At 52.0% G+C, this 27,815-nt stretch overlaps 11 protein-coding genes across 11 annotated transcripts; 5 read left to right on the forward strand and 6 right to left on the reverse strand.

The window, feature by feature from the left end:
- Positions 1-1,638: 1,638 nt before the first annotated feature.
- Positions 1,639-2,150, reverse strand: CKS1 (Cyclin-dependent kinases regulatory subunit (Cell division control protein cks1); the record flags this gene model as incomplete). Its single annotated transcript, XM_051433502.1, has 4 exons — positions 1,639-1,672; positions 1,724-1,782; positions 1,833-1,977; positions 2,035-2,150. The coding sequence occupies 4 exons, from the start codon at positions 2,148-2,150 to the stop codon at positions 1,639-1,641; spliced, it is 354 nt and encodes a 117-aa protein (XP_051292020.1).
- Positions 2,151-5,283: 3,133 nt separating this feature from the next.
- On the reverse strand, positions 5,284-5,985 carry J4E90_003937 (uncharacterized protein; the record flags this gene model as incomplete). The annotated part of the gene is made up of 2 exons (XM_051433503.1): positions 5,284-5,844; positions 5,932-5,985. The coding sequence occupies 2 exons, from the start codon at positions 5,983-5,985 to the stop codon at positions 5,284-5,286; spliced, it is 615 nt and encodes a 204-aa protein (XP_051292021.1).
- A 1,830-nt stretch (positions 5,986-7,815) lies between these two features.
- Positions 7,816-8,526, forward strand: J4E90_003938 (uncharacterized protein; the record flags this gene model as incomplete). Its single annotated transcript, XM_051433504.1, has 2 exons — positions 7,816-8,139; positions 8,314-8,526. The coding sequence occupies 2 exons, from the start codon at positions 7,816-7,818 to the stop codon at positions 8,524-8,526; spliced, it is 537 nt and encodes a 178-aa protein (XP_051292022.1).
- A 419-nt stretch (positions 8,527-8,945) lies between these two features.
- On the reverse strand, positions 8,946-10,251 carry RFC2 (Subunit of heteropentameric Replication factor C (RF-C); the record flags this gene model as incomplete). Its single annotated transcript, XM_051433505.1, has 2 exons — positions 8,946-10,080; positions 10,136-10,251. 2 exons carry the CDS (start codon positions 10,249-10,251, stop codon positions 8,946-8,948), a joined length of 1,251 nt encoding a protein of 416 aa, XP_051292023.1.
- A 530-nt stretch (positions 10,252-10,781) lies between these two features.
- Positions 10,782-12,882, reverse strand: NPL4 (nuclear protein localization protein 4; the record flags this gene model as incomplete). Its single annotated transcript, XM_051433506.1, has 4 exons — positions 10,782-11,066; positions 11,115-12,579; positions 12,626-12,822; positions 12,871-12,882. The coding sequence occupies 4 exons, from the start codon at positions 12,880-12,882 to the stop codon at positions 10,782-10,784; spliced, it is 1,959 nt and encodes a 652-aa protein (XP_051292024.1).
- A 429-nt stretch (positions 12,883-13,311) lies between these two features.
- J4E90_003941 (uncharacterized protein) lies at positions 13,312-14,009 on the forward strand (the record flags this gene model as incomplete). Its single annotated transcript, XM_051433507.1, has 2 exons — positions 13,312-13,707; positions 13,779-14,009. 2 exons carry the CDS (start codon positions 13,312-13,314, stop codon positions 14,007-14,009), a joined length of 627 nt encoding a protein of 208 aa, XP_051292025.1.
- A 454-nt stretch (positions 14,010-14,463) lies between these two features.
- On the reverse strand, positions 14,464-15,702 carry J4E90_003942 (uncharacterized protein; the record flags this gene model as incomplete). The annotated part of the gene is made up of 2 exons (XM_051433508.1): positions 14,464-15,374; positions 15,429-15,702. 2 exons carry the CDS (start codon positions 15,700-15,702, stop codon positions 14,464-14,466), a joined length of 1,185 nt encoding a protein of 394 aa, XP_051292026.1.
- A 279-nt stretch (positions 15,703-15,981) lies between these two features.
- Positions 15,982-17,282, forward strand: J4E90_003943 (uncharacterized protein; the record flags this gene model as incomplete). The annotated part of the gene is made up of 3 exons (XM_051433509.1): positions 15,982-16,127; positions 16,245-16,462; positions 16,513-17,282. 3 exons carry the CDS (start codon positions 15,982-15,984, stop codon positions 17,280-17,282), a joined length of 1,134 nt encoding a protein of 377 aa, XP_051292027.1.
- Positions 17,283-22,920: 5,638 nt separating this feature from the next.
- Positions 22,921-23,685, forward strand: J4E90_003944 (uncharacterized protein; the record flags this gene model as incomplete). Its single annotated transcript, XM_051433510.1, has 1 exon — positions 22,921-23,685. The coding sequence occupies one exon, from the start codon at positions 22,921-22,923 to the stop codon at positions 23,683-23,685; it is 765 nt and encodes a 254-aa protein (XP_051292028.1).
- Positions 23,686-23,988: 303 nt separating this feature from the next.
- Positions 23,989-25,591, reverse strand: J4E90_003945 (uncharacterized protein; the record flags this gene model as incomplete). The annotated part of the gene is made up of 4 exons (XM_051433511.1): positions 23,989-24,053; positions 24,109-24,548; positions 24,604-25,338; positions 25,566-25,591. The coding sequence occupies 4 exons, from the start codon at positions 25,589-25,591 to the stop codon at positions 23,989-23,991; spliced, it is 1,266 nt and encodes a 421-aa protein (XP_051292029.1).
- Positions 25,592-26,162: 571 nt separating this feature from the next.
- On the forward strand, positions 26,163-27,134 carry J4E90_003946 (uncharacterized protein; the record flags this gene model as incomplete). The annotated part of the gene is made up of 1 exon (XM_051433512.1): positions 26,163-27,134. One exon carries the CDS (start codon positions 26,163-26,165, stop codon positions 27,132-27,134), a length of 972 nt encoding a protein of 323 aa, XP_051292030.1.
- Positions 27,135-27,815: the final 681 nt, after the last annotated feature.

Here is a 27,815-nt window from a genome sequence, read left to right on the forward strand (position 1 = left end):
GCTGGAAAATCGGATGCGATCTACGCCAGTGTACGTAAAACGCAGGCTTAGCCTCGCACTGCCAGCGACCTCAGACTTGGGTTGCGATGCTGCGGGATGACAGATGGATACCCAGCTGCACGCTCAGTACTTCCACATTCGTCCTCGCTTAAACTACCGTTTAATCTCTCAACAACGGAACGATATATCCTCCTCCGAGTACTGGAGGTCGTTGTTGAAAGGCCCGTAAAGAAAGTCAGATCCCAATATTCCCCTCATCGCCCGCTTGATGCGACTGGCCTAAGTACCGGAATGAAATCTGTCCGCTCAACCGCATGTAGATTTGAAAGACCATGGGTTCGTGGTTGACATTACGAGATCTTTAAGCGCAGATCCGCATGTGAGAGACTAGAGGGTGTGGATTCTGCCCAGGCTGATGACATCTCAGGGAAAGTCGGGCCGCTTTTCTCCGGAGTGTGAATCATCCACTCCGTCGTCACGACTACATATTGCGCCTTCTGAAGAGTCAGTCTAACCACTTTTCGCGCACTTCCACTGGATGTATGCGAGAGTCCTTGACTCGGTAATCCAAAAACCTGCCTCCTAGCCGTTGGAGTTCTTACGTCGTATCTGCTTGAGCATATAAAAGGAGCCAGGTATACCTTGACAATGCCCAGGTAACAAAGTGCCAACACATCGTAGACGAAGCCTAAGCCCACAACATCAATCTTCAGCCACCACTGCAGGAATACGTGTAGGATGACGAACCCTCAATTTGTCGTGAATCTACAGTCAGCATCTCCCTGCCACTAGCTTACTCTTGAGACCGGCAATATATCGTAACCCTGAATTCGGGCTGATTGATCTTCAAGATCTACTCATACGTTGAACTTCCTCAGATTCTAGATTAATATAGCGGTAAAACCATAATTCTAGATGGCCGCAATGGACACTATCTAGCACGGAGCGACAACGAGCATGTTGCTCTCGCGTCCGAAGAAAGCACCGGGGGCTATGGAGGCATTACATAGTGCTTGATGTTGTCCTGTCCGCATATGTTTGCTGTTGGGGTTGACTCAAGATTCTGTTCCCCATCAAGTAAACACAAGCAAACAGGTCAAGAAAAACTTACGCAGGGACCGAGATTGACATGTGGGTAGACCAGAAAGCGAGGAGGGTGTGGGACACGCTAGATTCGGTCCGTATGACTATGCATACGTCAAGTTGCGCTCTCCGTGGCACTCGGGTGCAAAAAGGTCATTTCAACAAGTATGAAGTTTGGACCAGGTGAAGGAGCTATGGATCTATCATAAATCCGCATAGCAATTAACAACCATATACCTAATCCATATTCTCTTGCCCAATGTCCAGTACTCCTTGCACCTCCTGCCTCGGCCATATGTACAATTGTGGGCTTCGGTTACCCTATCATAATGGATATAGGGACGCGCTTTCGACCCGGTCGTAAACCTACAACCCCAGCGCATCGATCATACCACCGTAATCATATCGTCGTTATGTTTAACGCGCCTCGCTGAAAATGGATAAAGAAGGTATCGCGAATAGGCCGTCTCGTGTGCCGTGGTGGTGTGCGCAGCTGTTGCGCGTGTTCGGCCAATGTGAAGTAGACCTCTGGCTGCGCCGCGGTTCGATGTTGGATCAGTGCATGGGAGGTTGGTAGTTGATCGGTCGCCTGTTGGAGAATTAGCTTGCAGCGCGCGGCGTATGCTCTGACACAACGTACTTGAAAAGCAAAATGTGAGGTTCTGGCTCATGGACCTCGTAGTGCTCCCATCCCAAACTCTGTTCCAAGTCAGCATATATGTTGCAGCCTGTATCAAAACCACGCGTACCTGTGTGATGCCCAGTGCCCGCCATTCTTCCTCCCAGAGCAGCTTCAGTGTGCCTCGCGCGCCGTCGAAGTAGTCCTTTGGGATAGCCTTCAGCATTTGCTTAGGCAACTGCACATGGCGGTATTCGTATGCGTCGTCCGAGTATCTGTGTTCGCGGTCAATAAAGAAAACGCGCTGACCGCCTCTTGTGTTGACAACCCACCTCGCCGAGTAATGGATCGCGTCGACAAATTCATCCAGCTTTTCCTTCTCGTGATCCGAGAGCGGGCGCGGCTTCTTGTTTCGGCGCGTGAAGTCGATATCCAATTCGCCCGACATGGTGCGCGTAAGGTGGTGTGAGGAGCTCGTGTGCTCCGAGGTCGTCAGTGGGGTGTCGGCGGGTGGTAGAAGCGAGCGGGGCGGGCAGCTGCTTTGGTGGGAAGTCGCAGTCGTGGATGGGAGAAGGAGCGCTTAGATGCAGGATTTCGTGTTCAGGCGCGTCGGGCGTGTGATTATCGAGCGAGAGAAAGAATAGTTCAAGTAAATGAACCCAAACAGCTCTTGTTTACCCAGTCGTGAAATTTGGTCGATTGTCCAAGCTTCTACGCTAACTCGGCTGCAGCCTAGCGTAACCGTCTTACCACGTTCTTACCGCTGGGCAACGTCTTTCACCCCTGCATCTGCATCTCCGCTGATCGACGTGCAGTCGAGTTTCGATGCAGACCACTCTAATGCGAGCTTACGTACGCTTTCTGTCTACGGTCACCGTTGTCTCTGTTCTTCTTCATCCTCAGACATCTCCGGACATCAAGACCGCCTCACTATTTCACCACAGCAACCAGCCACACCTCATTCAAGGAAAACTCTAAACACCATGGAACCTACATGAAGATGAAAACTTGCAAAGTAGGCGACCCAATGTCAGTGTAGGCTCCAGACCCATTCAGCTCTCTCCTTATTTGAGGTCGCCACAAATCTTATCTTGTACTAATTCCATGCGAATCGTTGATGAAGCCGCATACATGCCTGGAGAACCCATGTCTTTAGCCTTGCAGTCCTTTCTTGAATCGCATACTGTCCACTACCCGAAGCCACAAACAGACGCCCCAAGAACAGGCAAATGCATGTAGCGTGCGCGTACGCTTACGCTTACTCGTACTTGACAACCGCTGCTCGATGGGCGCATCATCGGTTATCAATTTCAACGGTCTCGCCGCTATCGATATCACTCCGGGCACACTGGCAATGGTTTCTCCCTGTTACCTCTACGCACCCTGTTTTCCCGCTCAAATAGCTTCTCCAGCATCTCGCGCTCCGCACAGCCTTGCAACCACGGAGTCTTCATATCCAAGTTCGACCGCCCAAGCACACCCACGAACTGTACACTGGCTTCTTCGTTGGACCACTTCCTAATGGAGGCCGTGTGCAGTCGCTTCAACCCCACATTCCACGCTCTTTTGTTGAGTTTACTGCGATATAACACATCCTCCAAAACCGCGTCTTCTTCCTCCATCTGCTTCGTCTTCTGTCTGGTGCGTTTCAGGTACCATGTCAAGAGGGTGATTGGGACTGCAAGACCGATGATACCAGCGAGGACAACCACGAAGATGGCGCCAATAGGACGTGTGTATTCTGGAGTTGCATCCCTATACGTGGCAGGGGGTATGAATTGAGCCAACGACGAAGGTTGCATATGTTGAGAGTGCGTTGTTGAGGTGAGGTGCGTAGTCATTGGTGTGTCGACAATCAGCAAATTCGCGTGGCCACTCTCTCCGGAACCAACGTCCGCATTGAGAACCTCCGAGGCCTTGCCGTAGAAGCTTTCCGGCATATCAGGGTACGGATGCGTGTCGACATCAATATGGTCTCCTCCAATGTTCGCCATGATACACATTGTCAGAATCCGTCGATGTCGAGAGTGTCTGAAATCCTAAGGTTTCATAGATCGAAGGTACTGTGTTTGCTTGCTGGTCTATGGAGCTCAGCGTATGATTTGTACGATCCGGACTCGGGTAAAGGGGGAAACACAGAACTAGACACCAGTCTTCGCCGTCATACAACGCCTATAATGTCACTGGCTATAGGTAGGATATGACAACAGTGCTACCAGCAGACAGGATTTACTTGTGTTCACACCAATCCTACAGTCCAGCCTGAGCTACCATGGAGTTGACAGGACGCGTACCAGCTGTCATGGCTACCCTTGCGGACATAAGTCCTACTGTGCGCTCCCGAACTAAGATGACAAGCCACTTCAGCATGCAAGCGGCTTTATACCACAGTCGTGCGATGAATACAGGCGCAGCTAGGAAGGTACTTTGGATCAGTCGCACGATATCTCCACGTGCCAACGTTCCTTCAACTATGCCAGTTTCTTCCAGATGCTGACATGAGATAGTGAGAGAGCACATTACTCGAAACCTTCTTTATTACAATTACCTCTAGATGCTTCCACCAAACCCTTGTCCACTCTCTCATTCCGTCCGATACTCCCTACACACGATTCCATCCTTATCCGTCCGTTCAATGACCCTAGATCTCTTCGGTACAGCGCCGTTATCCACCTTCCCATCCCTCCACTCCCATCTCAACTGTTTCTTCGGCCTAACCACCACCGCCTGTGTCATCTCCGACTTCTTCTCCCCCAAATCCCCATGAACCACATTGATGCCTTCGTCCGTAACTCCGCGTTCCAACCACTCGCTCGCTCTGTCATCACTTGCGGTCGTCTTTATCTTGGGGAGTAATTCGATTGATGGCGATGGCGGTACGGACGAGTAGCGTTGCTGTAAGTCTTCGTAGTGCTCCTGTTGTATTTGTTGCCGCGAAAGGCGATGCGATAGGCGGGACTCTCGACCGGATTCGAGATCGAGTAGAGCGGGCTCATGGGCTGGTTGCTGAGTGGCCTTTCTTTTGTGTCGGTTAATGAGGCGGATGACGAGGTAAACCAGCATCAGGATGAGGATTGTAGATGTCAGAACGATAAGGGCAAGGAAGAGATCCGTCAGAAAGCTCGTATCGGCCATGTTAAACGTGCTCATGGCGATGATGTCAATTTGCACCAACGCCTGCAAAAGGACAGAATGGAGAGGGTCGCAGATGTTGTGGCGCCTGCTGCGAGAGGTATACTGCAGTACTTAAGCCTGTCAGGTGCAGCATGGAACGTAGCCACTAATCTGTGTGGTACTAAGAGAGCTCTTTATCAGGTTGCCAGACCAGTAAAAGGAATCTGTATCCATGCATGAGCTCAACTGTACGAGGGTCCGGCTAATCTCCTTCGTGATCGTGTTGTGTTGTGCAAAGTGGTACATACTATGGGAGAGAGAACTTGCACGACTCTTCATCGACTCGAGGGACAACATAGCCTGTTTGAAGGGCGAGGCCTTGCCATGACACACACAAGACAACGCTTAGATCGGATCAGGAATGACAGCTCTTTGGTCGACCTAACGGGTATGTACAAACCTGCAACTTAAGCCGTCTGATCCAACGCGCCCGTGTAGTCATATACAAGCCTAACCCTAACGACCTCATCACTCCCCACCTTCCTAACCACAAACTTCCTCGTCAGTTTCCTCTCACCCCCAATGTCCGCGAAGCCCCAAATCTGCCACGCAGTCCATTTGTTCGCCTCGTTTTCCACGAAGCTCTCGACAATATCTCCTTCTTCTGTCTCCTTCAACCACCCTTCTGCAATATACTTTGCGTCTTCCTCGCTCACTCCTGCAGCCTTTCCTTCTTCAACTGCCTTGGCTAAGGTAATGTAGCGTGACCGTCCCTTGACGGTGCCGAAGAGCCGGTCGACGTGCTCGCGGTAGTGCCAGTCTAGGATACGGGTCTCGGTGGAGCCTTTGATGCCGCCGGTGATGAGTTGGTCGATTTTGATCTCTGTCGTTGGCGTGTTGTCTTCGCCGTCTATGGTGCTTTGGTACAGGTGTTGGGTGACGGTTGCTGCGCCGAGGGCTTTGCGCGTCAGCCAGCCCATGCCCTGCAGGACGAGGACGGCGTCGAACGCATCCGAGAGGGACTTGTTCTATGATGCGTTAGAGTGATGTTGCGATGCACGAAATGATGAAGGTATGCAGAGAACAATATGCCTTGAAAGCTGCTCGAAACTTACCATGACCCATTTCCCCTCGAGCTTCTTGATATCCGCACTTGCTGGAGCTGCCATATTGCCTAGTGTGTTTGTTGGTAGAACTGTAGTTTGGTACGATCCGACTTCGTCGTGAGAAGAGCTTCGAAGCTATCGCGGGGCTGTGGTGATTGGTAGCGGTGGATACCGTCCTAGCTGGGGCGGCCATGTGCAGTGCATCTTATATGCCGGTCGCCCAAGCACCAAGCCTATCCAAAGACGCCGTGTGGATTAGCACCTGCCTTAGTTGACAATCGCACGCTGTCACGTTCGTACCTGAGCGAACATCATGCGTGGCGTCGTGGGAAGGGATGCCGAGGTTCGTCTGCTTTGGGATAGCACCTCCGCGGGGAACCCTGGTCTTCCATCTCATTTGCGCTCGCATCAACTCTCTCCATTCTCCGGAGTCCGCAACCACCGACGGCACACCTCCAGCTTGGGACGGGTCGCATGTGAACACTGCTCGGGAGAAGGCTTCCTGGACGCGTAACTTCCCGTCTACGGATGGATGGGCCAGTCAGAGGAGCATGATACTGAACGCAAAGCGCTGACATGCGATGAGGTGATTTTTAGCTGCTTCATCCCCGATTCCATACTTGTCCTCCTGTGCGCCTTTCGTCGGCCAGTCTCTTTCTCCGCCTCCATCGTGGAATCGAGCTTGATGCAGCCCAAACGAGGAGCAAACAGAAGACATGATCGGGAAGCCGGAAGATGGCCTCGAAGTGACACAATGTTGCCGCCGGCAAATGGCTCAAAAACCGCCGAGTCTCTTGTAATCCTTCCATCGCGAGCATGTGCGCCAACACTTGGACTTCACTCACTGGAGAAACTTCTGCCACTCCGCAAGAACTATTCTAAGAACAGTTCCCTCGCCGTACCTTACTCTCATGAGTACTCATCAGGCGTCGCACGTTTCGGTTCGTGAAATGTTCCGAAACAACGAGCATGTTTCAATGGCCGCCGATATGGTGAGGCTTAGCGCGCAAGTACGTCAGAACTTGCAACAACCGACGGCACAGGGGGGCGAGTATCATTAGAGAGTTCGCATCTGAGGTAAGGCTGCGACACGGAACGTATGTTGCTGGGGTTGGTCGATGCCTCAGATGTCATGTCCAGACTACCCAGCCGCTCGGTAATTTTCCCCTCAGCTTCAAATCTGGTTCGCGGTTTGCTTTTGTTTACCAGGCATCTCAACACCTGCTTTGATCATCTCTCTTTCGAGCGCGCTGGAACTCGCATCTCGCATCTTTTTTTTTTCGTACCCGCGTCTTCGTCAGAAGGTCACTTAATTTTCTTGTGGCACAGTCGCACAGAGTCTTATCAAACATCTCGTCACTTGGTCACTCATTGGACGTACACACGGCTTCGCGCAGCACCATCATCGTATTGCCCCATTTCAGACGGTTACAAGCGCAGTGAAAGACAATTTTGCACGTTCCAATCGGTCTTGCGATCTTGAATTTTCGCCAGCAAAGCGCCATACAATCGTTCCTACTTCTACGGCGGCTCAGGAAGCCCGGGTACATAACGACTTGACCGAACGGTTCCCAACGATACTTTCTTTTTCTCAACGTCCCAAACGGTCAAACTGAACAGAGGGACCGAGCACTCTTTCCCCGCCCGATTCGACGTCATCTCGCGCAAAAAGCTCGCAGTCGTGCATCGAAGTGACTCCACTGCACGCGTTTGTTTGTCAACAACAACCTACTATATTCACGACACTCGCTCTCGCTGAAAACCCACGCTCGTTCATTATTCTTCCAAACAATAATCAATCACCCCACATTCTTTTACCAGCCACGCCAACACCACGCCAACCCATCTCAACACCATATCAATCACCCCCAAACCGCACACCTCTATACGACAATGAAGTTCATCTCCATCCTCATAGCCTTCGCCTCCACTGGCACCTTCGCATCAGCAATCCAATTCCCCAACCTCCAAGACCGCGCCATTGATCCCGCAACCATGAACCCAACACTCCTCTCGGTTTTATCAGTGCTCAAAACAGCTATGCCCGCGGGCCCCAACGCCCCCATGCCAACAGGCGATCTGGAGCCGGATTGGTACCAGAAACTACCCGGAGATGTCAAGAGTCTGTTGCCGGAGCTGTATCCCGCTGCTGCGGTTGCGACGTCAGAAGCGGGCGCGGGTGTTGTGAGTCAGGCACAGAGTACGGATACGGTGGTGGTGAGTGCTTCCTCTTCTGCCTCATCATCTTTGTCGTCGCTATCCGTGTCTACCTCTGTAAGCGCATCTGCGTCTACGTCTACACCGGCGTCATTGTCTTCCAACGCCAGCGATACTTCTCTCACCCCCACGTCGATGTCAACATCACAGACCACACTTACTAAGACATCGCAGTCGGCGTCAACAATCACCGATCTAGTGTCGCCATCGTCATCTGAACTATCCTCAGAAAGCGCCTCACCCACAGCGTCTTCTGCAACTCCAGCCAGCGCTTCAGCTACGCCATCGAACTCACCGTCTACTGGCAACAGATTCGCGGTCAGGACGGAGACACTGGCCGCAATCGCCATGTTCAGTATTGGAGCCGGATTCTGCATCTTTGCATAGTCTGATAACGATGCACGCTACTAGACGTTTGATGAGACTACGCTGCGATCCGTCCGCATTCTTTCTTCATCTTTTCACGGGTATTTCTCGGAGTTGTATGTGTAGGGAAAAAGTGGAGTATATTTTGGATGTTGGGTGAACTAGGCCCGACCGAATGACGAGAACGATGGCTTCCATGCGCTGAGCGCTATACGACGAGCTTTGAGTGGGAGTACGTGTGTTGTTGCATGTTTTTTCTTTGTATATCCTTTTTGAGATATCCCCACACGATACGATACGAATGTAATGTAGCTTTCTATTTGATCCTGTAAATAAAGACGCTACTATGAGTGCTACTGTTCCATCAAATACGTCTCTCCATGTCCCGCAAGCAGTATGCTTTACAGAGACACAAACCCCATGACAGCGCTGTTACTCCCTCAGAGACAAAGCACCCCCGCGACCCGGACCCCCAAATCCAACACAGCAAGATGTTCATCCCCACCATCCACAAGCCTCTTATCCGTCTCACTAAACACACCCGCAAGCCTAACCTTCTTAACATCCTCAACCCTCTCATCATACATGATCTGTTCGTACAACTGACCCACAGTCTGCGACGCACTCCACCCCTCTGCAATCATATTCTCCACCACTTTGGCAATCTCGTTGTATCGTATCGACTTGGTAGCCGATGACTTGGGGAAGAGCGAGTCGCTGAAGGAGGATAGCGTAGCTGGCGGTAGCACACCCGCGATCTCGGCGATGATGGGGAGGGAAACAGCAGGTGTCTGAGCTGGCGCCGCCGCAGAATCGATATCCATCTCGTCGTCCTCAGCAACAACCTTCTTCTTCTTTTTGCCCCCCGCACCCTGAGCCTGAACAACAGCGCCCACAAGCCTAGCCGCAGACTGCAAGAAGGTGATTGCTTTCCGCAAATCGCCATCTGCGACTCTGACCAACTCCTCCGCGACCCCTTCTTCCAACTGCACATTCTCCAGCCTCGCGATATCGCCCACACGCTTAACCGCATTTCCCTGATCCAGACTCTTGAACCTGAACTTCGAACACCTCGACGCGAGCGGATCGATAATCCTCGTGACGTAATTACACACGAGACAGAATCTCGTCATACGACTGTACGTTTCCATAGTCCTACGCAGCGCACTCTGCGCATCCTGCGTCATGCTATCCGCCTCATCCAGCACAATGATTTTGAACGGCGGACACGGGTATTTATCCCTGTACCGGACTGTCTTTGTCTCGCCGCTGCTCGCGTCCTCCGTCATGACGTTGTAGGTGGGCGCTACACTAAGTTGCTGGCGCGCAAAGTCCTTGACTTTTTGACGCACGATGCTGATGCCACGTTCGTCTGAGGCGTTCAGTTCGAGGACGCGCGACTTCATGAGTTCGGGGCCGTAGAGTTCTTTGGCGAGTGCGAGGATCGTAGAGGTTTTTCCCGTGCCTGGCGGGCCGTAGAAGAGCATGTGCGGGAGATTGGAGGATTGCATGGTGCGGGATAGGATTTGGATCGTGTTGTCTTGGGCTGTTACTTCGGAGAGGGTTTTGGGGCGGCTGTGATGCTGTTAGTGAGGGTGCGGAATGGTGTGTTTAGGTGTTGCGTTCGTACTATTTCTCAACCCATGGCTGCATGCGATTGGGCTCTTGCTTCGTCGTAGGCGCTTTTGATGAGCTGGCCTTTGCAGCGGCTTGTTGCCTCGCTTTTACGTTGAAGAAATCGGCCATTGTGGTGGTTGTGTGGAGATTGAGGTGTTGGGGTTGGGGTGTTGAGCTGGACTGCTAAAGTGCGACGCGTCGACGCGAGACCGCGAACTCACGTTTCTGCACAGACCACGTCTTCTTTCTCTAACCACATCATCATCGCGGCATACAAAACAGTTCGCCATTTCTCAATCATGCTCAAAGATTCAGATACCGAATGAACTTTCCACAACACACGTTCTTATTAACAATTCAGATGGGTTGAGCAATTCACATAGAGCAAGCGATGATTTCAGACATGTCTCACCGCAGAAGATGTCAAAAACACAGTTCAACGGATATATTGCACATCTTGGTTCTTCTCGACCGATCACCAGATATGAGAAATCTGCGACGACGCCAGGCAATGCATGCACTTCAGCTAATACCAAGCTTTTCAAGACCACCAGTATGCCCATCACAGCCGGACTTCATGCGCGTTTCCATTGTCGCTCGGGTTACAGACCTATGGTGTCAGAGGTCGCGCCCCAGGAGTGTGACTAGCCTAGACTAATCTACTTCCCAAGCTTAACCCCCTTTACCCTCTTAGCCAACTGTACTGAATCGGAATCTGAGCCATAGGAGGACTGTCGCATCGTACCGCGGGTGTGGTCTAGAGCTGCAGCCCCCCTACTGGCCGACTGGGATTGGGGCGAAGATTGATAAGAACGTTTCGGGGGGCGCTCACCACTTTCTTTGAGAATGGTCAGAAGGGTTGCCCAGCCTCCGGTATGTTGGAGCGCTGAGCCTTCTGAGGTGTCGTGCGTTGATGCTACCTTGAAGAGTAGTGACTCTTCGTCCTATTCGTACAGTTAGCAAGATATCCATGCAGTTTTGCAGTGACGCACCTTTGACAGAATGCCGAGGTTATGGATAAAGCATAGCATGTGGAAATTTGAAATGGCACTGAGGCCGCTGGTCGTGTTGAGCGCCAGCCCGTTGGCTCTTGCGTTGAGAGCTTTGCCAAGATGTGAGATCTCTGGCATCTCGCCCATAGCCTCGCGGTTCTCGATCGGGAACTTGCCACCAGTGAATAGAGGATTTGGCTGAGTAGGGAATCCGTGTGTTAGTGTGAGAAGCAGATATTCCACGGGGAAGTCGGGTTTGGCAATCTCTTGTACGTTCGCACCGTGCTCGTTGATCCTCCGGTAGAAAACTTCGGGGATGTATCGCGCGCGGTTCAAGGCTTCGTTGTCTTCCTCTGATTGGACAAGCATAACTGATGGCTCAGCTGAGGGCTCGATGATGTCGGCACGAACCATCTCAACGGCGTCGTTCGAAACCTGGTATGAGGAGATGCCAATTTGACCTTGGTCATCACCGCTGATTACACATGTAACAAAGTTGGAGCCGTGTCGTCCGGTGTCGCTCCATTTGGAAGGCCGGGGGTATCTTGCTTGGTACCGTGCTGCGAAGCAGATTTCTAGGGAGGAAAGGTAGTATGAGTCCATGTGTCGCTTGCAGATGACAGAGCCGTCGCCCTTGTCTGCGTCGAGGAGATCGGTAAAGATCACTCCGACGCGTTGCAGCCCACACTGTGCGGCGATCTCGTCAATCTCCTTCTCGTTGTCCCATTCGCCTAGCGAGATGCCGTCCGCCTCGTTGACTTGCGGTGGCTCGTAGATGGTCTCGACGACAGCCTTTGTTCCCAGCGGCACCTCGGTATACTCCTCATACCTGCCGTACAAGAAGCCCAGTCGCTGACAGCCCGTTTGTCTCCAGAAGTTGATCACATCGTCCACCACCTGTATTGAAGCGAACTCGACGTGGTCTACCATGCGGTACTCTTGTGGCTTCAGCGAGATGGCGCTAGGCATGCACTTGGTGCAGATACCCTCTGGGAATGGCTTGTGTCCCGATGGACAGTCGGGGCGTACGCGGTAGTAGGGTTCGGTCAGCGGTGGCATGTACGAACTACCGAGCTCTGGCCTGTTCTTCGCCGAGTTGACTTTGCGCAGGTATGAATGGAAGGATAGGTGCTTGATCTTCTTCTCGGCGAGGTATGCGGGCGAGTAGGGTTCGAGGGGCATACAGTAGTCGCACATGCCCTTGGGCCCGTGGGAACACATGCGAGCGTCGCGTTTCCTAGGGATTTTGCCATCCTGTCTGTCTAGCCTGTCGTCGAGCGGGGACTGCCTGACCACCTCCCATGGGTTCTTTATGGTTTGCAGAGCATCGCCGATGGGAACGGAGCCCATGTTGGTCTCTTCGACGGGTTTGCCATTCAGTCGTGCGCCGCCGGTCGAAGGTGCAGCATGGCCGTTCGGTGCCGCAGACTGCTCCTCGAAGGACAGGAAGAGTTGCGCGCCGTTTCTACAGTATCGTTAGCCGTGAAGCCGAGCTTGGGTAAGCTACGTACGATAGTCCCACTTGCTTGAAGCTTACGCCCTCAAGGCCAGCAAGCTTCCTCGCGTCGCCTCCCTGCGGCTTGTTGCTAACACTGATGCTCTGGATGTCGACATTCTTGGGCAGCTTCTCGGCAACCTGGGGCAGAATCGACGAAAAGGTGTCCTCGGGCTGTACCGTCAACCGGAACTGGCCGTCTTTGCTAACGAACTGGTGCGAATTAGTAAGATATCACCTGCATTGGGCATAAAGACATACCCTCAATATCATGATCGGAACGCTATGAATTTCGTGGTGGAGTGGATAAAGGTGATGCAGGTGGTAGGCTGTAGGGAGGAGGTTTGGGAGGGAAGCGCGACCAGAAGAAATAAGTAGACAAAGGCGAGGTGCAGTGGTGAACCTTGGTTGGTGTTGGTGATTGATTCGAGAAGGCGCCTGTAGCGGAGCGGACATGAATGACGCAGACGCGCTAGAAGGACGCTAGTCAGGCGCGGAACTGGACAGATATTCGAATGTATCGATAAGTGAGACAACAGCGACTCGCCCTCCTTCTTGGTCTTCACCTACTCCATATCTCACTACTGAGAACACCGTCGCTCCTTCATATTCTAACGTCAGCGCCTGCATCGCATCGCGAGCTCGTCATACCTCTTCACATTCCGCGCAAACAAACCACACACAACCCACACAACATTCACCATGTGGCCCTTCGACATGGTCGACTGGGTAATGCTTACCGTGCCCATCGCTTACATCGGTATCCTCGCCGGATCGTTTACAGTCTTCACCAACCTCTACCGCAAGCGTCAAGCCGCCAACGCCGCATCCCTCGAACCCTGGTTCCCCACACATCTCCAGCGCAATGTCTACCTCTCCCTGCTACACATGGACGAACCCAAGGTGCCGGACAGCGTACTCAAGGCTGCGCTATTGCGTCGCGCAACAGAAGACATACATAGGATTGTCCAGATAAGAAACGCCAAGCAGGCGCTGCAGGCATTGCTGCAGAGGGGTAGCGTGGGCGATGATCTGTGGCAGCGATTCCAGCGGGCAGAGAAGGAGATCGAGGAGGAACTCAGGGATGTCGTCAACGAGGTGAGTCCTGAGAGTCTAGATCGAAGTCAGACGGCTTCGCAATTCTTTGAGCATGACTGATATTGAGACAGGCTAATGCCTTCGCACCGAACTGGGGCCAGACCATCTTCCAATCCGCTTCAGAAATGGCACAGAACAACCACATCCGCGAGCGTCTCGGTGAGATCACAGCCAAGGCACCAGCAGAGAAGGAATGGTGGGAGAACCGCAGGGCTGGCATACAGTCCGAGTTCATGAAGGAGTTGGACGAGGAGAAGGCCAAGAGCGACGATGGTGTAATAGTGGAGAAGGCCAAGGCATGAGGAATGTAAAGCTGTGATGATGCGCGTTTATTTCTAGGGGTCGAACATGGGGTTACTGAAAATGTATAGGGTCATGGCCTTTGCAGCATTTGTGTAGCTATCCATTACGCCTGTGATGTGTCTCAGACGTTCAGTTTTAATGTATTCAGGAACATGGCGTCTGAGACATCTGACAGGCATACTGGACAGCTACACATCAGTAGCTACGTGAGCGAATCACCATGTTATCATCATCGTTTGCAGTCGAATTAGTGGACTTGAGCAGATGATCAACTCTGTCAAACTTGTATCAACTTGTTCAAATGCTAAATTGCAGTGCTATAAACGCCATTATCCCATAGAGTACAAGCCCCATACTGCTAACTAACAAAGACTGTCTGTCGTACACCAGATATACAATGCTCGATCTTCCTTCTCTCTCTTATCTCCCCCAGTTCATACACATATCGAGATCTTACTTCCTCGTGGGACCGCTGACACCGGCACCGATAACACTGGGCAGCTCCTCGGCACCCATGCTGTAGAGCATACCAATACCAGCAGAGATCAAGAAGGCCAGAGTGACACCGGCACCAACAAAGAGCCAGAACTCAACCGAGATGTCCTTCTTCTGGCAAGCGGGGCCGCCCCAGTAGGTGACCTTTCTCTGGCCCTCCATACCCTTTCCGTCTTTGTGCTCGACCGTAGCGGCGCAGGCGCATCCATAGCAGTCAACTGTCTCCTGACCGGAACCGGATCCACGTCCCTTGTGGAGGAGCTTGCACTCGCCGTGGCTGGAGCAGTTGTGGGTCTGAGTCTCGCAAGCCGACATGGACTTGAAGCAGCTAGGAAGGATACCGCGAACAGGTCCCTTCTTGTTGTCGGCCGCAATGACGACGGGGAAGTCTTCCAGGTCAGGCACCTTGGAGACCGCAGGTACGGGCTGGGAGGAGAGGATTGCCTCGGGGTTCTGGCGGCGGGCCTCTTTGGAGGGGACATCGTAGGCGCCCCACGGTTGGGCAGCGCGCTTGGACTTGGACTTGGCTGAACGCGGCATCATGACGACAGTCGTGGAGAAGCCCGTCTCCTCGGCCTTCTTGTTGACGCTGCTCAGCACCTGGGCAATCTGCTCGGTCGATAGGTCGTCTTTCGTGCCGGTGGTCCAGATGTTGAGGTAGCCATTGTAGGCGTCCGACTTCTCGTTCGGTGGGAGCGCCGACTCAATGTCGAAGTTGGACGTGTATGTCCGTTGCTGGGGGTCTGAGAGTTCCGGCAGCGACTTGGCTTGTGCTATGAAGTCCATGACCAGGCGCTCGTTGTCCTCGACAGATGGCGCACTCGATATCGCAAAGTCGTGTGTGCGGTCTGATCCATCGTTGATGATGACTGAGAGCTCCGGTTAGTCGTATCCTTCGCGATGCTGTCGTCACGTATGCCCACCTGTTGCCTCATCTTGCTCGGCGCCCTCCACCCACATCAGCAGGTGCGCCTTGGATTGCTCTGCATCGTCTGCGCCAAACAGCTTCTGGTGCCTTCCTCCATACGTGTTGATGTGTCTGATTGTCTCGGCGTCGGGGTGCTCGACGGAGTGGAATCGCGATAGGCCCAGGCGCTGGGCGATGACGAGACGCGCAGTCTCGGGACTGACGGTGGGGCGAGCTGCAAGGACGGTGCAGTACAGCGATGAGGCGACAAAGGCCCCGGATAGCTTCATGGTGGCGGTGAGGATGGAGTTGAAGACGTTCTGCGATGATGCAGGTGCATCATCGCCATCCTGAGCTGCGCTGCGACCTAGACGGAACTAGCGCCGAACCTGCCTCACCTCCGCCCGCAACTATCAGTGATACAACCCGTGGGGCGCTATCAACCGCATTCACTTGTTAACGCCGTACAGCTTCACGCGCATTCTTTGTTCTAGAAAGACCTAAATGTCTCTCTACTTGATCTTGCGTTCCTCATTCTCATAACACTCGCTTCCGCCTGCGCCAGACCAATGTCTACGCCACTGGTGCTTCGGCGCAACTTCTCCCTCTTGAACCGGATACCGCATGCGCGCATAGTCCGATCGGCAGCACGAGATGGCCACGAGCGAGTCATAATACAACGAGTGCGTATAGGGCGACCATTCCTCAGCAGGTCGTGAGTCGCTTCACACATCCCCTGTACTTTCCATGTGCTAACTGTCCACAGACGATTAGTTGGTGCCGTCGCTGTTGGAGCGGCCATTTACGGAATCTCGAGATATATTAGCATAAGTGTTGAAGTTGAAGAGGTCAACGACGGCGGGTGGACAACGGTCGGCCGAGAAGCAGACGATGAAGACGAAGACGACGACGAAGAATACGACCCTATACTATTCATACCCACCGGCTTTTCGAGGCTAAAGCCGAAGAGATTTTGGAAAGGGTCAGATCCAGAATGGCAACAGTTCAAGAAGCTGGCGACAGACCGTCCAAGGATTGACAAGATACGAGGTACGATATCCTTGTCCGAGCATGTGGTTCATGTACTGACAACGTGACAGGAGAATTAGTATACAGAGTACGCAACGCTTTCGCCAAGCACCCAATTCTCGTCGCAAAAGCCGGCAAAATCGACACGAGCAAAGGCAAAGTGTGGATTGAGGTCAAGTTTCCAGACACCACGCCCAACGAATACGAACAGCCCGGGATAGAGCTGTTGGAGGATGGAACGTTGCGGAAGGCAACTCGACCAGTCGACAGCACTGTTCACCACCGCCTGAATCGGCTATTCTATCCCAAGGAGGCAGCGAAGGCCCTATACAACAACACAACAAGCAAACTAGGAAGCTCATGGAAAGGATTCAAAGTCTATATGGGCTGGAGTCCAGAATCGAAGACCGAGACCGTCCAGGAGCTCGTTCAAAGAATAAGCGCCAACCCGCGATCATCGGCGAACCCCACGACGAGCGTCACTTCACGCCCGTTCTCCACGTCTGCGACACCTACCCAGCAGCCAGGTGCGTCGCCCTCTGTCGCACCTGTCGACGGCGCTACCAAGGACCTCGACCGCGTCACAATCGATCCCAAGAAGTTCACACTAGACCTGTCGCAATTCCAGGCCGACTTTCGCAGAACGTTCAAACCGTACCCACACCCGGTCCCGCGCGGCGCCTTCGTGGTGATGGGCCTCGTCGAGGTATACGGCGAGCGAGCGAAGATAACGGTCAGTGTGCACGCTGTATACGATCCCAAACAAGGTCGCTACGTGGGCGTGAGTGCAGTGCCGTACAATTTTGTGGAATTCCGTCAGTCTCCAAAGGGCGGGCCGTAGATCTTGAATGATGGGACTTGAAGCGTTATACCCGGCGTCGAGGGCGTTTTGAGCGTTAGATATCACGTCATGTCATTCATTGTGTGGGTAGCGTCTGCTTGCGTTATGTGATCACGTTGAGCGGCATTTGTAGGTGTTTAGACTGCTCTGAGTGGGGGAAGGATGCTGGACTTCTACATCACTTTTCATCGTTCCGTCTTGGCTGTCTTTGTCTATATAAATTCTCTCTCGTCATTGTGCTTCTGCTGTCTCTTATACTACATACTTCGTACTCGTCTTTCCAAAACGGAGAGCACCTATATCTATGAGTTGCGTCTTACCTTCCGCATCTCTATCAAAAAGACCCGGGTTCTGAGATTATGTTTGCTCTGATCAATGAAGGCCTACAAAAGCATCCGAGCACCGCGAACTGTCATGTATCATCCGTCCAGATCTTTTCTTGGACTTGACTTCCCCAAAAGACCAGTAGCTCAGCTCCTCATGGGCTCACCGAAAGAGTGCCATCTCACCAGATCCAATGCTTCCAAAAACATGCAAGGTATCGCCGCATGGCACTGCTCCAGCAGAAGATTTCAAACTTCCACTCCGCCGCATTTCCCCTCTTCTACAATGTTTTTGACAAGCACCAAAGACCAACTTCTGTTTTGTGTATGAAGAGATTGGAGAAGGGGTTTTAACAAATCGAAAACATTCTGCGAGACGAACATGTCCTGTGTGTCAACTTCCAAAAGCGCGGCCGTCCGTGCGCATGTCCCGCCTTCCCACGGTCGCCTTCCACCATTCCCAAAACTTGCCGGCATCGTTTGAATGCGCCGAAACAAATCGGATCACTTTGTATGATCTGCTACAAAATCTCCGTACTTATCACGATGTGTTCTTCGTTGCGACAGAGCCTGCAGTTCAAAAACAAGAAAGTAGTCGTGCATGGAGTGAGTGAGCATTTGCTCTGCTCTTTAGCAAAAGACGCCTACGGACCCCCCATGATCGAGAGAGTTGAGACATTTGTCACACAATGAATTGACGGGAATGAACATGGACTGCTCTCGCTGGTATAAAAGCTATCTAGTTCTGCTCTTCTCCTCTTCTTTCTTACTTTGACATTCCACTCCTTCATTTCACTCAAAGCGACGATGAATGAGCCATGGTGTCGACTCCTGCTTCTCTTCCAAAGTGCCATTCAGAAATCATTATGGAGTTCTGTCGCGCCTTCTCTCGTTCAACAAAAAAGATATACTACGATGCCGAATGACTTTTTGGCGGCTGCCCGCCTTTCTAAGTTGACAGTTGGATTGAAAATCATCGGCTCACCAGGATGGCCACGGGTACTTTACTCCATAGAAAAACCGAAAGACCAGACATGTTTCTTTTTTGTCTGGTTGCGCGATACGGGGATGTCTATATAAACCCTCTTACGTAGACCTTTCACTCCTTTTCCAATCCACTATCACTCCATCACGGGAGCAAAATAACGTCAACCATGTGCTCATGTGCTGCGCCCGTGTGTTCTGTCTATCAAAAAATGGAAACCAAATTCTCATGTCTTTCCCCCTCTTCCTGGATATCGAAAACAATATCTATGTCTATCATGAGCCTTCCAAGGTTCCCCTAAAGATTTTCGCAGGATCAGTGCATGACTGCGATCGAAGTCCTGCAATAACATTTCACGCAATCGAAGGACTCTACATATCCAAAACCAGTAGGTGGTTTCCCATGTTTGGTGCTCTTAGCGGGAGTCCACAATATAAAAGAGTACTGCTTTCCTCCCTTCCAGCGGCTTTCAACTCTACCGCCTTCTTCCTCTTCTCAAAACGGAGTGCTAGCGGAGACATGAGAAGAACCTGATCGCAAAGCCCTACTTAAAATTTTACTATTACCGACAAATGTTGGCGGAGCGCTTTGCTGGCCGCATTCTACTACTTAAACAATCGCCTTTTTAAGGCTATGACCGCTGCTTGGTGTTCTGCTCCAAACATTATCACAACTAACGTATGACGATGTGAAAGCATTGATACGGGCTATGACAGCTTCTCGGTAACTGAAGGTTCAATGTGGACGCCACATGAGCCGGGAAAGAGCTAGAAAAGGGGTGTAAATACCCTCTCTGCTTGCTACAAGTCTTCTTTCTCCCAACATTCGGTCACAACAGCAAAAGTGAGTTTTTCCAAAATCATACTATCACGTTGCGATGTGAGAATTTCTCTGGAATCGACTCCTCTACTACGTATGTCCTGCGGTCCTTCCGCCTCTTCCTTAAATCGACAGTGTTGATATGATGTGTTGCCTCCACCAGCGGGGTTTACCATCCACGATATTCTCAAATACCGAACCCAGACGATATCTTCGTCCCCATGTTCAGTACTATATTACCCCGGGGCCTTTCCAAACATACTTGCGAAGATCACATGAGAATTACAGGTAGCGCAAGATACATTCCACGCGGCAGCTAGGAGGCTTTCAATGCAAACAATCCCCCATTACCGTCTTCCATTGCTTCTTTACTTCAGCGGTGCTTACAATCATCGAAAGATACAGGCACAAAGTTTATGTGCGAGCTGTCCAACAAAAAAGAGATATGGAACAATACCATGAGACGTTTCCGCCAAGTTCACCGATGATATTTCAAGATGAGACTCGTGCCTTCAGTACACTAAGATCAAAGTCTGTATGTCTTAACTTCGGTGACGTAGTCGCTTGGGCGAAATGGCGTATGTATAGATAGCATGAGAACGTGCGAGTATAGAACGACTGTAGCGAAGGAGTATAAAGCCTTCTCTTCACTCTTCGCTATCTGCGTTGTCTATACCTCAATCCTGACTTCGCTCTCTCCAAAAATCGCGCATGAGCTCATTCCATGCGGGAACAGAGTCTGCTTTTCGCTAGCAAGCTCACAAGAAACGCATGCCAGTTCCAGCCCGCGTATCTCATCGCATATCAAAAAACGGTACGGGTGTTTCTGATGACCTGCCGATTCGGAAAAGTCGATGCAATATACCCACACCAGGGAAATGCAGTCCCCAAAGCGTTCTTACGGGAATGCCTTGCGCGAAAGCGAGCCTCGCTCTGTCTGTGTTGTCTTGTTGCCAAATTGTTGTTCTCTTGCCAATACATGTCAAAACGTTATCCCATGTTCATCGTCGACGACGTTAAAGCCGATGGTTATTAATAGACTTCCGTTTATCGACTCATGCCCATCCATGCCTATAGCCACGTATTGAGGCCTTTGAAGAACACAGACTGTATAGGGAGAGCCGACGCATCGACTATCACGATGCCACCGGAAGGTTTTCGTATCGACCGTTGTCAAGACAGGAGCAAAGTCCACATCATGGCCTTCTCCGCATCGCGCACAGTCTCCTTCAATGATTCATGCCAGCCTCGCCGTTGTCAATAATAGCAAGATTGCGATGGAGTTGCCCCTTGGCAGCAACACGAGTTCGTACAGCTATTGACAGCATCAGTGCTTCCTCTGTGCTTTCTCCGCGTTTAGTGCTTTTTCCTTATCAACGAGCCACAACAAGGTCAAAGCCACAGACTCCACAGGGAGGTGGCTGATAAAAGCAGTGTTCAAGCGACTGATCATGCTTTTCTCAACCGATGCGCATGCATCAATGTACCCAGGTGGTATCCAGCAACATGACGTAAGTACGATAGGCTTGGACGGGTGTTCAAACGCAAAGTGTCGAGGTACGAGGATGTCGGGCCGTGAAAGTGCCGCGCGGTCAACGGCGCCGTCGCAAAATACGAACTGCTCGGTTCTCCTGCTGAAAGTGTGTGCATCGAGGTAATGCAGCCAACATGCAACGTTTTCATTCCATGTTTCTGTTCGCGGGCGGGGAACTGCTGTCGCGCCTGCTACTGCAATGCAGTCGTTCACGCTAGAACTCAACGAACGGCAATTCCTTCACCCGGTGCTTGCACTGCGCGTGCGTTAGCGCAGCGTAGTCGCTTGGTTACAACCGACACTTACGTATGGTAGTAAAATGTCTGCTCCGTGTATGCTGATACGTGGGGACTGTCGGATGTGAGTCTGATTTTCTCAAGATTCCCGAGGCCGTTCATGTAATGCAAGTGCCGGTCTCGCTCTTACCATGGTACTCGAGCCCGGCACGAAGGGCCCAGGTCTTCCTTCAGACATGCTTAGGTCCCAGACGTCTCTTTCTATCACAACAACCGACAGTACTCGGCATCTTGCTGCGGAAAACGCAATTTTCAACACGCGAGTGGAACGTCTTACGTGCTGTGAGCGCTCGAAAGCGGGGATGAGGCAGAGTTTTGCGTACAACCTATGATCGGTGACGGAGTGGAGAACTATCAAAGTCTGTTCTGTAGAGGCTGACAGAAGTTTGTGGACTGCAGCCCAAATGCCAGATTCCAGAGTTGTGGACCGACATCGCGCTGACATGTGAGAGCGAATGAAGCGACTTGGTTGTAAAAGGGTCTCGACCTTTACCAGTCGTCAAGTGTCATTCACCTCGGCGTTCAGAGGCCACAGTAGAAAGCCGTGGAGTATCAGCCGTGTTGGGAGCGCCACGTGAAAATGTCAAAAGCACGCGAGGCGTCGACGCCGTCGCCTGCGGCACCGCCTGAAGATGCCGCCGGATGGACAGCAGGCGTTCCTGGTGGTTGACGGAAGATTGCGGCTCGGTACGGGCCCATGGCATTTCTAGGCTTGTCTCATGGTTATGATTGGTGGGCGCATCCAAATTATGAGAAAGTCAGAAAAGCAAAGCCTTGTTTACTTTCTGTCTCGGAGGTCCTTACTGCACAACAAAGCTCAATGCGCGCAGCACTGTCGTCGCAACCTGCGATGAATCATGACGCACCTCGTATCGTCTCGATTCGCATGACAGCATTACACGTTGTCGTTGGTGATTTGTGCATGGGTGAACTCGAAATGGTGAGGATCTGCGCGGGACGTTTTTGAAGTCGGGCGACGCCTGCCTTAATCTGCTTAGCGCGCTCCACCCCAAGTCAGTCCGCAGTCCAGAACAATGCCTCGTCCGGTCACCAAAAACTTGTTCCTGTTTGTGCCTGCGCTGTTCCTGAACAGACAGCCAGCCTAGACATGGATGCTGCGTTAGGTCCCCAACGTCGCTCCCCAAGCCCACTACTACGCAAGATCTTCTCGTGCATATGCCGCGAAAACCAACGTGGCTCCAGCGACTCGGCGGGCGACGATCAATCGTCAGCATCGTGATTTGACGGCTACCCGACGTGTAATTTCCACATCAAGCTTGGCCCCTACAGCCCTACCAAGATTGACGAATGGTCAAACCCCACAACCGGCGCCGTCAGACCGGGCTTGCGGGAGATGGTCTTATCGCACGTGGATTTTCGGAGTTGGCAGTAGGCTTGGGTGAAACACTGCAGGAAAGGCCGAGAAGGCTACGCCATGCGCTGGCTCGCACAGGCGGTGGGCCACAGCTGTTAGTTCCGTTCACTGTGGGCGCTTCCTAATTTCCGTAAATATAAGTAAGTCGAGGAAGGCACCATGAAGCGGTATCTCACTCCTTTGAAGATCCAACTCAACCACGCTCTCTAGCAACCCCACAGTCATTCCTTGATCAACTGATCTGTCATTCATTCATTCATTATGCTTACCTCTACCTTCATTTTGGCCCTTGCTGGCCTCTCCTCTATGATCGAGGCATCTCCTCTTCAGGCACGTGGTGGAAGCAAGCGTGGTCTTGCCTTCCCCAAGAACCACAACGGTGTTTCTGGATCCCAGTGGACTCACAAGTTCGCCGGCTCCAAGGTCTCCTGGATGTACGACTGGGAGGCAGTCATCGACGGAACACCCCTCGACCTTGAATACGTTCCCCTTCTCCACTCCAACCAGCAGTGGTGCACTGAGGGCTGGAACACCAACATCGCCAATGCGAAGAAGAACTACAAGGTTTCGCACGTACTGAGCTTCAACGAGCCCGACCAAGCTGGTGGTGGAGGCTCCAACATCGACGTCGCCACTGCTGCTGCAACCCACAAGAAGTTCATCCAGCCCCTCGCCGCCCAGGGTCTCCGCATCGGCTCTCCTTCCGTCACCAACGCCGACGAGCCCAACAAGGGAATCAACTACCTCAAGCAATTCATGTCTGCCTGCAACGGCTGCCAGATCGACTTTGTCGTCGCCCACTACTACGCCTGGGACAACGCTCAAGACTTCAAGAACTACCTCACCAAGTTCCACAAGACCTTCAACAAGCCCGTCTGGGTTACCGAGTTTGGTGTCACTTCTGGCAACGCCGACGAGTTCCTTAAGCAGGTCCTTCCCTGGATGGATGCTCAGCCCTGGATCGAGCGTTACGCCTACCACATGGTCGCACCTAGCACCGACCAGAAGTACCTCATCTCTGCTGATGGCCAGAGCCTGTCTAGCATTGGCAAGATCTTCGCCACTGCTTAGAAGTTTGCTGTCTTGATAGACGCATCACGAGTTACGACCTTTTTACCTTTTACCTTCTTGATACCACGTTACCTTCTTGTCCATAGACTTTGCTGTGACTTCGGTCTATACCTCAATTTATCATTCATTTACCATCAAATTATTCAACTGTAATATGAGTGAAGGCTATATATACATTAAGAGATTAATTTCTGTACTGATATCTACTACCGTCAACAGCTCTACCATCCAGCTCTGCTACATGATACCGGGCTTCAGGAAGCTCATGAGCGGCTACTGGCAGCTCACTATACGTCGGTAATTTCACATCTGCTGTTTGCGATTCTTGTTCTTGTGCCACCTCCGTTGCAGCGCCAGTTGATCGCCGTCTACGATACAAAAAGAAGCCAATGGCGCCCAGCAAGACAATACCGCCCACTGCACCAGCAGCTATGCCGCCTATCGCGCCACCTGATAATTTCGACGTTTCTTTTAGTGGCGGGGATGTGGCGGAAGACGTGGGCAAGGATGTAGCGCTAGGCGAGCCCCCCTTAGAGTTCGCGCAGAACTCGCTGACCACATTGTTTTGCTTATCGACTGCGACGATGTCGGAAGTCTTTGATCCGGTGTTTGCTTGCCAGACGGAGAACATTCCGGCATCTTGATTGACCATTAGGTAGGCAGAGCTCATGAAAAGGCGGCCAAGGACTGGTAAATCGTTGTCGTTCTCGAATTGAAGAGAGTTGATCACGACGTTGCGGACCGATGTATTCGTCTGAACCGCGCCATCGGAGGCGATATATGTATCGGGAACGACTAGCTCAGTGTTGGGGATCTTTACTGAGATGCTGTTTTGGAGTTGGATCGTTAGACCACCGTAGTAACTACACCTTGAGCGTTAGCTATCTATCTTTGGGAAAGAATTATCATTACACCTACACGTTGTTTGGCTCAAAGAGCATCGTGAAGTAGTTGATACCAAGGCTTCTCGCCTCCGTCTTGTCATCTGGTGGCGTTCCACCGGCGAGCGACCAAAAGTTATTGTAGTAGCTCAGTGGAAGAGACATCAGCCCTGCAAAACTGGGACTAATACATGCTTGCATAGCCGCTGATTGTGAACCCATGAAGACGCTCACATCGGTACCATTGGGCCAGTTGAGAAGGATGTCGCCAATGGTTACTACCATACCCGTTCCACATTTACCGCCATGGTATAGCGAGGCCGTGAAGTTGTCGTTTTCATCCGTGATTAATGATCTGTCCAAGCCACCGAGAACCAGCGAGCCCCGCGTCTGCTTCTCCACAGGGCCACCGACCAGCCCCCAAAACATTGAGTATGCTTTCGTGCCTATATCACCGGCGGATAAGAGTGCGTTCAGGAAGGACGAGTTGCTGCCTAGTCCAAGTTGAGACTGGCTGGTGAAAGCTTGGTTGAGATCCTGTTCCGGAACGCCGAATCCGAATGTAGAAAGCGTGGTGTTATCGCCAAAGCTGAGAGTGTCTTCTATCCAGTCGGCCTTGAAGCCGTCGCTGTCTTTTCGATCACCGATTGACTTGTCCGTAGAAGATTCTGATGCATCGTATGCGCCGCCACGGAATGTCACGCATGCTCTAGATGAGTAGGCCTTTGTGCAACGTCCATCGGTTCCGTAGATGTAGGTCTCGTTGTAATCGCTATCGATTGCCAGTTAGCTATGGGGAATTCTCAAGCTGAGTGATGCAATTAGACTTACCCGCTGGCGAAAAATGAGATGTTCTGGTCATTAGAACCGACTGTCATGGAGATCCCTCTCACGGAGGCCCCGTTGGGTAAAGACACATTCTGGATGGGTGCGACAATAGGCTGTGGCTGACACTGACTTTTCGCAAAGATCGCAAAGTGTAGAATCCCTAGAAATAACGAGAACAGGCCTACCGGGAGACCCATTGCAACGTTTGGTGTTGCAAATTCGGAAGTGACGACGTACGGGAGGACTGGAAAGCTGAAAACAGCGGGAGTAGGGGAACAGCAAGGCTGTAAGGTACTTTCAGGCAGTAGCGCTTAAACGAGTCGTGTAGCATATCTGACCGAATTTGGTGTTGTACTACGCTCAGTTCATGCCCTGCTGCATCGCAATCACATGGGGTTAGCGTACATGTACGTGAGCCTCACAAATTCACCAACCAGCGCGCGCCGCTTAGCGCCGATGGCATAACCGCGCGCAACTCCTTGTACGTGTCTTGATACTAAAGGAGCTGTGCCGCAATGTCGCATCGGTAGATTGCCAGCTGCGACGGAAGATTCCATTTTCTGTCGCATTTCACGATACCTCTGTGTGTGTGCTTCAGACTGCACGGCGCAGTTGCTTTCACGATCCGGTAATCGGCAATCTTTCTACGCGCTCGATATCGCCTGTGCACGCGCTCACAATACTATTTCCCGAACAACTTCTTGGAATCAGCTGTCGCATGCCCGATCTCATTACCTCTCGTGCACTCGACCCACTTGCCATCAAGCGATGATGCGTTCCCGTAGACAAATCGAGTTTTTGGTGTTGGCAGTGTTCCTGCTCTGCTCCTGGTATCTCTTTGACGCCCATTTCAATGTCGCCGAAAGAGGACCGGCCGAGCCGAGCGTTGATGAAAAGCCATGGCGATATGAGGCAACGGAAGCAGAAGAAAAGCAAGAGATATTTGAGCAAGAGAATGCGAATGCAGGCGCGAAAGAGAAAATGCCATCGACTTCCACCACCTCTCAACATATAAGCACATCGACGCAAAGTACTGCTGTCGCGACGCCTACTCCATCCCTACCTGATCGCGTCGTGGTAATGGCAAAGCTTCCCACCGATGAAACAGACTGGGTGCAAACCGATCTACCAGACTGGCAAGCAGCCATTTACGACATCGACACTGAAACTCCACATAACATATCGACCCTAGATCCGATGACTAACAGCACTCTCCGCACCCTCCGGAACAAAGGAATGGAAGCAAATGCGTACCTCGCATACATCGTGCAGAATTACAACAACCTACCCTCAACAATTGCGTTCATTCATCCACACAAGGACGGCTATCCGATTGCATGGCATACCGACAACCAAGAACATTCCAACGTCGTCTCTCTGCAAAGCCTCAACGTCAACTTCATCCAGAGCAACGGCTACGCGAATCTGCGTTGCGTCAACGATCCCGGCTGTCCGCACGAAGTGATGCCGTTCCGAGATCCGCCTGAGGAGCATCGAACGATCGAAGCAGCGATGCCGGACGCGTGGCGAGACCTGTTCAACAATACGGATGTACCACATATACTGGCGACGCCTTGCTGCGCGCAGTTCGCCGTGTCGAGCGAGCAAGTACGAAAGCGGTCGTTGGACCAGTACCAAAGGTATTACACGTGGTTGATGGAAACTCCGCTGAAGGACGAGACAAGCGGAAGGGTGTTCGAGTACCTTTGGCATATTCTGTTTGGGCAGGAGCCCGTTTAGTAAGTACTGAATCGATCGAAGTCTCGTTGCGCCGCTGCTAACGTGAACCAGCTGTCCCGCATATGAGAAGTGCTATTGCGACGTGTATAACAGATGTTGAGCACACACCTTTCCGTGGGTAGTGCAAGAAGAAGTTAAAGTTGACGTGGGATTTCTGGCGGGCAGGCACCAGAGTTCTTCTTCTGGCTTTCGCAGTCGCGTCGCCGAGCCTGCCCGAAGATCCCCCACACCAGCTGTCTAGACTGAAGATCACGATACCAACATGAGCCGCGACATGTCCAGTCAAGTTCCTGATACAGCGCTCTGTGCAAAAATAGACACTCAAGGCGACGCCGTGACAGCTTCACGCCCCGTCATGGAGCGTCGTTTCCTTCCCCACCGTGGGCAAAAAGAATGGCAAAAACATACAACAGCGCGTATTCCCTGGTGGTCACCCACCCAGGTACTAATGCGCCGGTATCTTGCTTAAGTACCGCTGAGCAGACGGGAAGCGCTGAGTTCAAGATCCTATGGTCGTATGTGAAGGTTTTGGTTGTCAAATTGGGTTATAATGAGAAGAATTGGGTGCGGTTGACATTTTTGCTCCAGGAGACCACATACACCGGGCTGCAGAGGGCGGCACCCGCTGTTTGCTTGCTGCGACTGAGTCAGAGAGAGAGAATAGGAAACATGGTAGAGGAG

Source organism: Alternaria incomplexa (assembly GCF_024043165.1).
Source record: "Alternaria incomplexa strain BMP 0042 chromosome Unknown scaffold_5, whole genome shotgun sequence".
NCBI classification, from domain to species: Eukaryota; Fungi; Ascomycota; class Dothideomycetes; order Pleosporales; family Pleosporaceae; genus Alternaria; species Alternaria incomplexa.